Here is a 14,563-nt window from a genome sequence, read left to right on the forward strand (position 1 = left end):
AAAAGAGGTTGCATGTATATGATTATAAGATTGTGATAAAGTTAGATAAATTGTAATAAGGGGTCTAAGAGGAGTAACGTATGAAAAAATATCGGTAGACCAAACATTATGCAATGGCAAGGTTCTTTACTAAGTACACTTTAGAAAGAATACAAAATCATTATATGGTTAATATTTCTTTTTAAGTTTGAATAGAGGTTTAGGAGGAAAGGCGGGTACAAATTTGATTATCATGTGCAGATATGATGTCATTTAAAATTAAACTAAAATGTATTCAAATGACAAAAGGATATGAAAGGTGCAAAAAAAAAATATCAACAATATTTAGTCAAAAATGTATATATAAATTTTGTCTCCGCATCTGCTGGACAAAAATTTACAAATTATTGTCCAGCAGATGCGGATACAAAATTTATTCAATAACGAACGAACAAACAAACATACAGACGGAATCCTTTGTCACCCTTAAAGGTGACGTATTATAAATTATGTACTTTTAATTATGAAATGAAATGAAAATCAAAATTGATCATCTTTATATGGAAATACAAAATAGGAATCTGAGAAGGTCCGAGAAAACTTTGCGCTTGTGAGGAACCATATTACTTCGCCGAAAGAGGGGGGTAGTGAAAAAATTAATGAAACTAATATTCTGTTCAATCACAATCAGAGGATAAAAAAAATATCTGAAACCAGATTTTCCCCATACCATATAGTGTTAAATTTTGAGCAAATAATTTGATTGATAGCGTTAAAAAATAAATACAATAAAAATAAAATTTTCTGACTCAAACAAAAAGCGATACCCACACCCCTTTTAAAGTATATTGGTTGCTCCCTATAGTGACTAAACCATTCATCGACGTCATAAACATCTCTTCTGACAACGTTATCGTCGATGTATCATCGATAAATTGCACAAGCATAAATTTTTAGACGTCTAAATTGATCTCTTGCAGCATTTCTGAAGAAAATAGACTTCGTACGCGAAGTGTGGTAAGTTACTGTAAAGTATTTTTCTTAAGTTCTTTGTTTTGTTGTTCAAATTTTTAAAGGGGGTAAAGGGAAGGGGTAAAAACGGATTTCATAATGATTTTTTTTTTTATATTTGCAGTTGACTCAACAATCAACAGGATAACTTCAGTATGGAGTGGACAGCAGAAAAAGAAGAAAAAGTACATAAAGTAGTAGCTGGGTTAGGTGAAGCAATCATTTGTGTTGCTTCCTTTGAATTTACATACGAACAGTGGACAAATGTAGAAGGAGACATAAGAGCAGCTGAGGATAGGGAATCTGCCCTGATAAAGGAGTTAGGTATGTCAGTAATCTCCCTCCCCTGATAAAAGAGTATTTATTATAAGGTATGTCAGTAATCTCCCTCCCTGATAAAGGAGTTAGGTATGTCAGTAATCTCCCCCCCCCCCCCCTGTCATTGTTGAGGATAGGGAATCTGTCCTGATAAAAGAGTTAGGTATGTCAGTAATCTCCCCCCTGTCTTTGCTGAGGATAGGGAATCTGCCCTATTAAAGGAGTTAGGTATGTCAGTAATCTCCCTCCCCTGTTATTGCTGAGGATAGGGAATCTGCCCTAGGCCTATCAAAGGAGTTAGGTATGTCAGTAATCTCCCTCCCCTGTCATTGCTGAGGATAGGGAATCTGCCCTGATAAAGGAGTTAGGTATGTCAGTAATCTCCCTCCCCTGTTATTGCTGAGGATAGGGAATCTGCCCTAGGCCTATCAAAGGAGTTAGGTATGTCAGTAATCTCCCTTCCCTGATAAAGGAGTTAGGTATGTCAGTAATCTCCCTCCCCTGTCATTGCTGAGGATAGGGAATCTCCCCTGATAAAGGAGTTAGGTATGTCAGTAATCTCCCTCCCCTGTCATTGTTGAGGATAGGAAATCTCCCCTGATAAAGGAGTTAGGTATGTCAGTAATCTCCCTCCCTTGTGATAGCTGAGGATAGGGTATCTGCCCTGATAAAGGAGTTAGGTATGTCAGTAATCTCCCTCCCCTGTCATAGCTGAGGATAGGGAATCTGCCCTGATAAAGGAGTTAGGTATGTCAGTAATCTCCCTCCCCTGTCATAGCTGAAGATAGGGAATCTGCCCTGATAAAGGAGTTAGGTATGTCAGTAATCTCCCTCCCCTGATAAAGGAGTTAGGTGTGTCAGTAATCTCCCTCCCCTGTCATTGCTGAGGATAGGGAATCTGCCCTGATAAAGGAGTTAGGTATGTCAGCAATCTCCCTCCCTGATAAAGGAGTTAGGTATGTCAGTTATCTCCCTCCCCTGATAAAGGAGTTAGGTATGTTATTAAAAAAATCATATCGAACTACTTATATTTCTCGTAACCACAGACCAAATCCTGTCCAAATCGTATTTGTACGAGTTGACGGTTAATTTTCCAGATACTTTTCTGGAGTTTTTAGATTGTTGTCTAATTGCACTAAATGTGCAAGAAAATTAAAATTATACTTTCGTGTTGCTCTATTTAGACAAGTTAAAAGAACATGGAACAACCGAAAAAGAAGATTTAGAAAGGAAAGAATATGGGTTGAAAGTTTCAGACGACACAGGTAATATATCTGACGAATTGAAAGACTTGGACGAGGCATTAGACGTGGCAGAACAGCAGATGGCATCTATAAGATCAGAACGTCAAGGTGCATCTATGAGCCCAGCAGAGCAACAAGAGGCATTAATTAGAGCTGAATCTTTGAGTGCACCAGAACAGCTAGAGGCACCTGCGAGTGCAGCAGAACAAGAGAACACCATGAGTGTAGAAGAACAAAAAGAGGCATATATGAAATTAGCAGGTAATGAAATAATTTATTTAATTCTATTGCCACTTGTTTTATTTTAATAGTTTTTATTCTGATTTGTTTTACAATGTACATTTCAACTTCATAAACAGTTCTACCTTAATATGTCCATGTTTTTTGTTGATTTTTTTTAACTCTTACCTGAAAAGTAGCATATTTTCTGTTAGTATATTTAAAAAAAATTGTTAAGCCGTTTTCGGTATTTTCGTTAGAGAGTGAAAATCCTTATCATCATTGGCTGGATTTATAAATCTTATGTTATCTTGTCAGGTTTTTTCTGTAGTTTTTATTTTTAATGAAAATGACAATTCTAATCACTACATATCGTTATATTCATGAGGGTATTTTGTTTTTAGATGCTTTAGGACCAACAGAAAAATCGCCAAAGAATGCCGGCTATCTTTTCCAGGTACAACTCAATATTTAAGAAATAAGTCATGGGGGTTTGAACTATTCTGATCTGTCCATGGTTTTGCACTTTTTGCTTAATATTTTACCACGAGCGTCAGGGCTGTTCTCTAAATAACAAGTTTTTTGTATTTATTTGTGTCTTTTACTTCTTTGGTCACAATGGTTACTGGGAAATAGAAATATGGCCGCTTATTGTTCTTCCGACCGGCAGTAAAAACTCTTGCTAAAATGGGGCTTCCGTTTGGCGGGGCGGAATGTATCAAGTATACAGCCACATCCGATCAGAATGGGGACGCTAAATCCGATGCCTCGTGCAAAGAAAGTGACATGCTCTCTGCACGTTAAGACTCCTTACAACAACAACTATTTGAGGGTCCGTAGGTGGCCTGTTACTCGGCAAAATGTCTGTCCCTATCCATATACCCTCCCATAGTATTCCAACGGCAATCCAAATTTCCCCGACTATCATCCCGGATGGCCTCTTTTACAAGACCTACCTAGTATTGTATGTATTGTCAACTCGCTCTCGTCTATAACATGCACGACATATTTGCCACTGAACGTTAAGCAACCATCAATCAATCAATTTATTTCTTCGGTGTAGTCAGAATGCATGGTTGGTGGGATCTTCTATACTGTCCAATATGTTAAGTGTAATTCCTGTTTTGCTTTTAATGTTTAATGATTCATGGTTTATAGATATTTCCCCCAAAACACAATTACATGAAAAAGTGTAACATGTTGTAAAACTATATTATAACAATTATATATACGTGTTGTGATATTTTCATAGGATATTGTCCAGAGTTCTAAACAGAATGGAGCTCTTTGCAAACAAACAAAAAAGGACAAAAAGAGGATAAAAAGAAACATTAAGAAAGACGAGAAATTAAGAGAAAAAATTGCTAAAAAAGAGGAAAAAGTTGTTCAGTTACACTTAAAGTTGGTAGATCAAATTATGAAAAGGTACAACAAGGACGTCAAAGTACAACGAAAAAAAGAGGAAAAGAGGAGAAAGAAGATAGGCAAGATTGAGATAAAATCTCAGAAGATGTTGGAGAAAGGTATAATCATTTTATTGAAATGTACACTTCCAGTTTTTTTCCCGGCTTAAACGATTCGATATGGACGCCTTAGACAGGACGAGTAGTATTTTCAAATAGAAAAAACACATAGTATATAGTACAAACTACATATTTGTTGTATTATTTTTAATTCAACCAACATGTTTTACATGTGTAAATACGAAATATAATCATATATAATCACATTTTGCATGTTTCAATCTTATTAAAATAAGTTCGCATCACTTGCTCCTGAATATTTTATATGTCGCCGTGTGTATACAAAATCGAGGAGCAAGTGATGCGAACTTATTTTGATTAGATTCATCTTCGCTAGCCAAGGGTTACGATCCACTCCCGCTCTAGAGCGGGAGTGGATCGTAACCCTTGGCTAGCGAAGATGAATCTACTCTAGAGCGGGAGTGGATCGTAACCACAGGCACTTGTCTCAAAAAAAAATTCCTATATACCTTAATATAACAGGTATATAGGAAATTTTTTTTTTGAGACAAGTGCCTGTGATCGTAACCCTTGGCTAGCGAAGATGGATTAGATTGTGCAAGTTTCTAAAGCGGTTATTGAATTAACAATTGGTATGATGTTTTTTTTTCTATTGCACACTAATAAATTTTAAAACGTACAACAAAATCACATTAATTTGTTAAAAGTTCAGTTCCTTGTCAAGTTTCATTTATAGTGCAATAGACATTAATTGTATATTGTACTGTTTCATGTTCCTTGAATAGCAGCTTTTTCTTTGTCAAAGTTGAAACATGACTTTATGTATAGAAAAACAGGATTAAATAGCTGATATATACCAAGTTAATACTGAACTAAATTTTGAATGTAAAAAAATAAAATTAAAAAAAATGTTAATTGGTCTTTAATCAATAAGTGGTCTCATTTAATACTTTCCCCTAGTTTAATATTATGTTTTTGAAAATGCATGATATATACTTACACTTGTGTTTACAGAAATGAAGAGAATAAAGAAAGTAGATGCAAAAGATGAAACTGAGAAGAAAAAGACCCCCATTATGGTTGAAAAGGACAAAAAACATGATATAAAGAAAAGCAAAACAAATAAAGAGACAGAGAATAATAAGGATCAGGAGGTGAAAGAGACACACAATAAAGATGGTGTAAAGGCTATGAAGAAAATCAAAACAAAGAAAGAGGCAAAGAAAAACAAAGTTGAAAAGAAGAAAGAGTCCCAAACTAGGGAAAACATTGATAACGACGGAAAGAAAAACTCAATTTCTGCAAACATTCAGTCATTTTTGCGATTCTTTTCTTGCAAGAAAGGTCAGGAAGAGAATAAAGCTGTAGTTTGATAAATCTTTTTTTGTATTATACCAATTTTTTTTTATTTTTCACTGTTTTTGTTTTGTATTATTTTAAATTTTCTATATTTTTTTGTTATCTCTGTTTTTCATATTTTATTTTCTGATTGAGACGTCAAAATGGAATTATGCTTAAAATGTGACTTGTGGACACGAATGTAAAGAATGAAGGTCGACGGTCCAGCTTCGAATCAGCTTCCTTCACCACTAACCACCTTTAAAAATAACACAATAGTATCAAAAGTGGCGTTAAACACCAATCAATCAACCAATCTTTGTTTCGGTGTTGACATGAATATCAATTACTAACGTACACCGTCTTTATGTCGTCACAGGCCTAAAGTCGTCGTCCGGAAATCACGCGATATTTTCGCTTTACAATACACGAGGCAAATTAGTTAGTATATGATAATTTTTATGAATTTCCTGTTCAATAAATGCTCATTCAAATCATTGCGATTGGCTTGTAGAAGATTATTAAAAAAAAGATGAGGAGAAATGGTACATAGGGCACTGTATCACATGCACTTGTTTCTCTCAATATGGGGTTTACTATCCATACCCGTATGATTTTTTTTTGCGTACAGGTATGGATAGTAAACCCCATTTTGACAGAAACAAGTGCTTGTGCACTGTATATAGGGGTTTTACTATCCATACCCGTATGATTTTTTTTTTGCGTACAGGAATGGATTGTAAACCCCATTTTGACAGAAACAAGTGCTTGTGCACTGTATATAGGGGTTATACCACCAAATCAAGTTATGTGCAAGATATATCTTGAAAACAAATCCAAAGCATTCAAAGCGTCATAATATTTTGGACTAGATAGGGGGTCTGACCAGTGGCGGATCCAGAACTTTTCCTAAAAAAAGGGGGGGGGGGGGGGGGGGCGCTTCAGTCATGCTTCAGTGATTCCCTTTATAATCAACCAAATTTTTCCCACGAAAGGGGGGGGGGGTGGGCACCCCCCAGAGCTCCCACCCCTGGATCCGCCTATGCTGACCGCCGTCTCATTGGAGGGGGGTCTGATCCTGGAAACCGCTTACTATTTGTTGGTGTCTGTATCTCGCTTACACTATGCAGGTAAGCCGCAATTAATTCTCATTTTTTGGTAACTTCCAGTGTCCCGCACTTCTTTTCCCGTTTTCACGGCACAATAATTTGACTTCCATGTGTCACGCTTACAAAAATTCGGCAATTGAAATGTTAATGTTCACTTACCACTCCTCAGATCCATTCAGTGTCACCTTTTATGTTTTAAATGTATTATTTGATTGTGTTGTTGTTTAAATTTTGAACAATGAAAAAGACTAACAATTAATGACAATGAACGTCATGATGAAAATGAAACAAATAAAGTATCATTTCATACCCGAGGGTATCACCAGCCTAGTAGTCGGCACTTCTGTGTTGACTTGAGTTATCATTGATATGTTCATAATTATAAATTAACTGTAATTATATAAACACAACTTTTTTGAAAAAATCTAATGCTTTTCTACCCGGCTGAGAAATAGATTACCTTAGCTGTATTTGGCAAAACGTTTAGGAATATTTGGTCCTCAATGCTCTTCAACTTCGTACTCTATTTTGCCTTTTAAACTTTTTTGGATTCGAGCGTCACTGATGAGTCTTTTCAACTTTTGTAGACGAAACGCGCGTCTGGTGTATACATAAAATTTTAATTGAGTTTATTCAATATACAAATTTACAATTTTGGATTAATTCCCTTGTATTTTGGTGGATCAAAATAGTATCTGTATCTATTATTAACTTCATTTTATGATAAACATTTAATTAACATACTATTATTTGTGCTAAACTTTATTTCAAATAATGATGAAAACTACAATTTAAATTCAATTTGTATTTTATTTGAAATGTTTGTGCCAATATCAGACCTATGTTAAAAGTAATTCTTTCTTAGATCTTAATAAAAATTTGACCTTTTTCACAATGTCATCAGGTAGAGTTAATTCTTACCTGCGGGGCTTCGGCCCTTCAGACACATGATGATATTGGGCGATGAGTTACCTGTGACTTACAACCCACAGACCCACTGGGACTTGCAACGCTCAGAGGGCCTAGTCTGATCATCTACCTGGTGACCAATTCTATCAATACACTTATTGATGTACAAACACACATTCTCTAAATCATTTCTGTATCTACAACTTATTACATTTTAACTTACCAAAAGGAGATAATATACGAGTGAGAGAATGTCAGGTCAGAGAAATATTCTTTATATGTAATGTAATATTCAAATATCAGACTGTTTGCTACATCAAGGGTTCACCAATAAAGGCATGCATGTTGTGGACCAGGGTGTAAGAGCAGGCGGGGACATTTAACTTTACAATGGTGAAAATATATAGAACGGGGGAAAAAATAACGCCCTTGAAAAGAATCTTCAAGTATTAAAGTTATAAAATAATTTCATGAACAGTATATATCTAACTATATATATATATGTTCCTGATGAAATACAATAGAACGGAAAAATAAAAAAAAATAATGCCCTTCTTCTTCTTCCCGTTCCGAGTCGACTCTGTAGTAAAGTGTAATTGGCTCGGGCGCATCTCAAACAGACAGGAGACCACTCCTCTGGCCAAAAGTAAAAGTCCAGGAAATAATCTGGACAGTATTTACAATAAAATATGATATTAATTACATCTATGTACACTGGTTATCCTGCTGTTTATTTCAGATGTGGCTGGGTCCAGGGGGTGGTATTCACTCTGGCCCTGAAGTCCTCTAGGGATCCGGACTCCACTACAGATTCGGGGAGTTTATTCCATTCTCTAGTTGTTCGTGGGAAGACTGAGTGGTAGTATACGTCCCTCTTCACTCTAGTTTGTCTAAGTTTGTGGTTGCCCCTGGTCCTACTGTCTCCTGTTGTGTAGTATTTGGCTGGATCAATGGCAATCATCTGGTGTTAAGTCTTGTAACACAGCACAAGACTCTGTTTCCATCGTCTGTGTTGCAGTGATTCCCATTGAAGTTGGTCCAGTAGCTTAGTTACACATCCAGGAGAGTTGTCCTGGTAGCAACTATAAACAAAGCGAGCTGCTCGTCTTTGTACCTGATCTATGTCACGTATGGTGGTGATTTGGTGAGGGTCCCATACTGGGGAGGCATATTCCAGGGTTGGTCTTACAAGCGTAGAGTAGGCTGTGGCTTTTGTTGCTGGAGTACACCTATCAAGATTTCTCCGTAAGAAGCCAAGTGTCGTTGAGGCTTTCCCTATGGTCTGGATGATATGATTTGTCCATGCAGGTGAGGTCTTTGTTGATAGTGAGCCCCAGGTATTTTCCGCTGTCTATTGTTTCTAATGTGTGTCAATGGAGTGTGTAGGACGTCTGTTGTTGATGACGTCGTCCTGAGACACGGATGACTGGACATTTCTCCGGGTGGAAACACATTTGCCACTCCTTTTCCCATTTTTTCCAGCGAGGTTAGGTCTTTTTGCAGCAAGTCTGCAATGCGGCGGAAGAGTAGACAGTCATCAGCAAACAGTCCAGCGCTTGATGTTGTTGCTTCAGGGAGGTCATTGATGTAGGCCAGAAAGAGTATATGGGGCCCATCACAGTGCCCTGAGGTACTCCAGATACCACGTCAAGAGGGTCCGAATAGCTTATGGTTTACAAGGATCACAGACTGAGTTCTGTTAGACAGAAACTGTTTAATCCATTCCAGCTGGGGACCTGTTATCCCGTAATAATCCATTTTACGAAGAAGTATGGCGTGTGGTACCTTATCAAAGGCCTTGGCGAAGTCTAACAGGATGATGTCTGTCTGGTCGCCGTCCTCCATGTTCTTAGCTATTTCATGTATAGTTATTACCAGCTGAGACTCGCATGACCGTTTGGTTCTAAACCCATGTTGTTAATCGCAGAGTATGTTGTTTTGGTCAAAGTGGTCCATTATAGAGCTGTGTACTATGTGTTCTAGCAGCTTACATGAGATGGATGTCAAGGAAACTGGACGGTAGTTTGCAGCTGTATGTTTTCCCCCTTTCTTAAAGACTGGGACTATGTTGGCTGTCCTCCAATCTTCTGGTACTGATCCCTGGTTCATTGACAGTTGGTACAGTCTGGTCAGGTAAGGTGATAGTTGATCAGCCATATTCTTTAGGATGAATGTTGGTATGTCATCTGGGCCAGTTGCCTTGAACGGTCTTAGTCCTCTAAGTAGTTTAGTGACACCATTCTGGCTGATGTTTATTGTTCTCATGGTTGGATATGGACTCGGCCCTTTATCTGGCATGTTGTTAAGGTCTTCTTGGGTGTATATTGAGTGGAATTGAGTGTTTAGTATAGCAGCTTTTGTTGGTGTGTCGCTGTGTAGGTATCCATCTTTATTTTTCAGGGTTGTTATTCCTGACGATTCCCCTGTTTCCTACTCTTTATGTATGACCAAAATCTTTTATGGTTCTTGTATAAGTCATCACTGACTATATTTTGCATGAATTTTGTATGCGCTCGTCTAGCCTCTCTTTGAAGTTCAGCTTTTATGTTTGTATACCGCTTCCAGTCCTTTGTTGAGTTGGTGAGTTTAGGCAACAACCATTTTCTTATCGGGGGGGGGGGCTGGGATTTTTATTGTGTTCGTAAAAAAAAATTCAGAACCTTTCTCTGATAATTTTTTTTTTTCTTCTGAGAAGGAAAGCAAATTTTTATTTCCTATAATGTGGAACAGAAATACATTTTTTTTTCTCAAAACCATAAAATTTACATAAAATTCATTTTATTTTTTTAATTGATGTAAAATGTAAAGTGCATGGCTCTGTCTATATCCTGGCATTGCTGTTTTTTTTTTAGCATTCTTTCTACATTATGACATTATCTGAGTCAGTCATACAGGTATCACAGTCCTTGAATTTTGATAGTGAAAATGAAGTGACCACTATTGCCATATTTGTAATGACAAAGAGTGAGTAGCTCCAAATTATAAACATCCACTATTTTCAACTATGATAATTGACATTTCATTAAAAAAAAAAAAAAGAGGTATAAATATAGATTCTACCACTGTATCGACTCAAGACAGTTAGGGAGCTACCATTTGATTTTTAGGGGGGGGGGGGGGGGGGGCTAGGATGAAATTTGAAAATAGGCAGGACAGGAGTTCAGAGTTTAAAAAAAAGGCAGGATGAGACACTTGCAAAAAAAAAAGTCTAGATAAACTAAAAAAAAAAAAAAAGAGGCAGGACCGTACATAGTGAAAAATAAAAAGGCAGGACGGAGATTACAGCTTAAAAAAATGCAGGAAATTTTTTTTCATCCTAGTTTTAAATATTTAAAATTTAACTGTCGACAGTGGATAAATATCGTATTACACGAGATTTGGTGTTGTAATCTGTTTCTCTAATGATTTTCTTACATCATGCAGGCAAACTTATTCCTTCTTTTTTAATGATCTGCATAAAGATGTGTTTTTTCTATGTGACGTCATCAGACATGGTCGCCTTTTTCATGCTTTCACAATAGGAATTTCAGAGGAAAGCAAGAAAATTTGACATCATAATCTGATTTTAAAAGCAATGAAGTACTGAGATCAAACAAACCACACGTTGATTAATTTTTTATACAATGGGTGCAGAAAGGGATGAATTGACGAAAAATTAGAGAAAGAATGATACAGAAGAAAATACTACCGGTATATAGATCTGTGTCATATACAATCAGGGCTACTTTAAAAGACTGCTTTATATGATACCATATCTATCTCTGTTATAAAATGACCATTTCATGTTTATAACAGTTGCAGTTTTAAGCATGTTTTAATGTAGTAGCATACATGCGGTAGATTTGGAATGCTTTTAAATATCTCTGGATCAAACTCTATTACAGGAAAATACTAAAAGTGATAAGGTATGAATAGAAATCTTAGTGTAATCTGTAGACTGGACAGATGTTTATAATCTGCTGTTTCACTGTCTCAACTATTAATATTTTCACTATTCTCAAATTTTCGGGCAGCTAGGCCATCAAAATATTTTTTTCAAAAAAATCCCAGCCCCCCCCCCCCCCCCCCCCCCCCCCCCCAGATAAGAAAATGGTTGTTGCCTTAGCTTTAGAGTAAGCTCTTTGCTTCTGTTTGCTTAGACGTCTTAGTTGGGTATTCATCCAGAGATGGCTCTGTCTAACAAGTGATGTTTTTGTTGGTACGTATTTTTCCATGTTTGTTTAAATGATGTCCACATTTTGTTTATATCATCAAAGTTTGTCTTTTTGAAAGTATCAAATTGGCTGTCAGTGTGTTTCTCTATATATATATCTTTATTAGCCTCCTTAAGGAGAGATAGTGATACCAATACAATATAATAGCATAACACAATACATACAAATTTGAACGAAAAGAATCTTCAAGTATTAAAGTAATAAAAATAATTTCATGAAATACAATAGAACGTATTAGAACGGCAAAAATTAAAAAAAATAACGCCCTTGAAAAGAATCTCCGAGTATTAAATTAATAAAATAATTTAATGAAATACATTCCGTATGGTATGAAGTATCTCCATGCTTTTTAAATGATTTTTGTGTCAAATCCCAAACCGAATTTGAGAGGGAAATCTTCACAGAGTTGCTGAAATAGCACAGACCCTAACATCTCGTATGAATCGGGAGGTTTCCCCATACAACAAAGTACAATTTGTCCGAGCATTGAATTTGCGTTTGTCATTTTAATTAAGCAAAGCCAAAAGTCAGACAAATAAAGGCAACAGTAGTATACCGCTGTTCAAAACTAATAAATCCAAGGACAAAAAACAAAATCGGGGTAACAAACTAAAACCGAGGGAAACGCATTAAATATAAGAGGAGAACAACGACACAACACTGAAATGTAACACACACAGAAACGGACCAAGCATCAGACAAAATCCCACGAGAACAACAAATATAACATCAAAACCAAATACACGAATTTGGGATAGACAAGTACCGTGACACGTCTTATCGCAATGTGAATTTACAAAATAAGAGAAAACAAACGACGCAACGTCAAAATGTAACACATACAGAAACGAAAAATAATATAACAATGGCCATCTTCCTGACTTGATACAGGACATTTTTAAAGGGGAAAAACTATGATGGTGTGTTGAATCTGGTTTTGTGGCATGCCAAACCTCGCACTTTAATGGCCATGTTAAATATAACATTGAAATGACAACATAATATAACAGGACTACAATACAAATAAATAGGAGAACATATTAGACAAAGAAACACATGATTTATAGATAACAAAAAGCATCAGGTTTAAAATTCTATACGCCAAAAACGCGGGTTATTATTATTGTATTCTGTCTTGAAGTTGATACTATCAAGTTATAAAAGTCAGAAAAGCCAAGTATTTATCCTTCTCTGTATTTTTTTCCTCAATTTCCAGTGGGGGTGTAGAGGCATACGCTCCTCTTTGGTCACAAATAATGATATTTCGAATATGTCTCATAATTTATGTGAGATTGTCTAAAAAAAAAAGTGACACCGTGCGCCACTAGACGGGAAAATCTATTTTATAAAATTCCGCTTCTGTCTGTACAGCACTGATTACATGTAATTTCCAGTACACTCTCATCAAATTTAAAGGATATGATATATTTCTGGTGAATTTGATGATGTCAATGAATCTCTTTAAAAAAAAACCTGATCAATTGGATGCAAAATAGCTTCCATGATAAGCAATAGCCTTGGTTGCTGACTGTTGCTGTTAACTTAACACCATGCAACAACCAAAAAATGTAAAAACTCATTTATATGAAGTAACTTAGGACTTTAATTGGACACTGCTGCATGGTTGTTATTTTGAATTGTTTTTGGTAACACTTTTATTAAGAAACTTCATAGGAGCTTATCTTGAAATCATTTCAATTGGTTCAATGCTTCTTAAGAAGATATTTGCAAAATACGGCAATTTGACCATATGTTTACCCCTTGAAGCCACAAAGACTCTTTAAACAATCAATTTATTGTTACAACACTTGGAAATTAAAAATAAAGTAACATACTTTTGTATTGTTTTTCATTTCATTATACATGTACCAGGAAACAAAGTTTGGGGGGGATCACATAGCTAAACCCATTGTATGTCTGCCATTTTTATCAAAACATTTGGGACTGTCATTATAGCAATAGTAAATGACTGCATTAATTTCCGAATTTATGGTAACTTGAACAAAACATTTTTGTTCCAGAGTCAGTATAACATGTATGATTCTGTCAGGCTGACCTTTCAGTGACCATCTATAAATCTAACAATTATTATATCAAATGGAAGTTGAAATTCAAAATCTCAAAACTGAATTTCACAGCAGCGACATAATTAAGTCCCTTTTTGTACACAGTTCTTGAAAAGAAAAACATAAAATTTTAATAGGATTTCTATGTACATTTTGAGTGCTCCCTCCTGGCCAACTTGAATTTCCCTGCTCCCCCCCCCCCTTAATCCACCTCTGATATTTTTCAAACTAGATACCCCACTGAGGTTGGGGTCAAGTTAGGTTAAAGTTGGTCCAGTAGTTTCAGAGAAGATTTTTGTAAAATGCCAACATTGATGGATGACAGACACCAAGTGATGATAAAATTTGCCACGAGTTTGCTAAGTTCGTGGTTAGAAAGAAGCTCACACAGTTTATCACTGTCAGAAAGACCAGATATATCACAGAATGTTACACAAATATTTTCAAACTTTTTGTTTCTTTCCTCTGTATATTTTGGACAGTGGATCAAAAAGTGTATTTTGTCCTCAACAGATTTTGTATTGCACATTTTACAAGTTCTCTGTTCTACTGAAATGTTTCTATTTCGCCCCTTTTTGATTTCTAAAGGAAATGTCCCACTGTGGCAACGCATGTGTGAAATAAAAGATAGCTGACTTCTATTTAAGCACATTTTAAAAAAGTTTCGGTTGC

At 36.0% G+C, this 14,563-nt stretch overlaps 1 protein-coding gene and 1 non-coding gene across 2 annotated transcripts; both read left to right on the forward strand.

Annotated features, from left to right (window-relative positions):
• The first annotated feature begins 864 nt into the window (after positions 1–864).
• On the forward strand, positions 865–5,709 carry LOC134709165 (cylicin-1-like). Its single transcript, XM_063569349.1, has 6 exons — positions 865–996; positions 1,115–1,314; positions 2,493–2,813; positions 3,176–3,228; positions 4,024–4,294; positions 5,270–5,709. Exons 2-6 carry the CDS (start codon positions 1,146–1,148, stop codon positions 5,626–5,628), a joined length of 1,173 nt encoding a protein of 390 aa, XP_063425419.1. The 5' UTR covers positions 865–996; positions 1,115–1,145; the 3' UTR covers positions 5,629–5,709.
• Positions 5,710–7,599: 1,890 nt separating this feature from the next.
• On the forward strand, positions 7,600–7,734 carry LOC134702937 (U8 small nucleolar RNA). The gene has a single exon (XR_010104621.1). It is a non-coding gene; the product is annotated as a U8 small nucleolar RNA (small nucleolar RNA).
• Positions 7,735–14,563: the final 6,829 nt, after the last annotated feature.

The sequence above is a fragment of the Mytilus trossulus genome, chromosome 1 (assembly GCF_036588685.1).
Source record: "Mytilus trossulus isolate FHL-02 chromosome 1, PNRI_Mtr1.1.1.hap1, whole genome shotgun sequence".
Lineage (NCBI taxonomy): Eukaryota > Metazoa > Mollusca > Bivalvia > Mytilida > Mytilidae > Mytilus > Mytilus trossulus.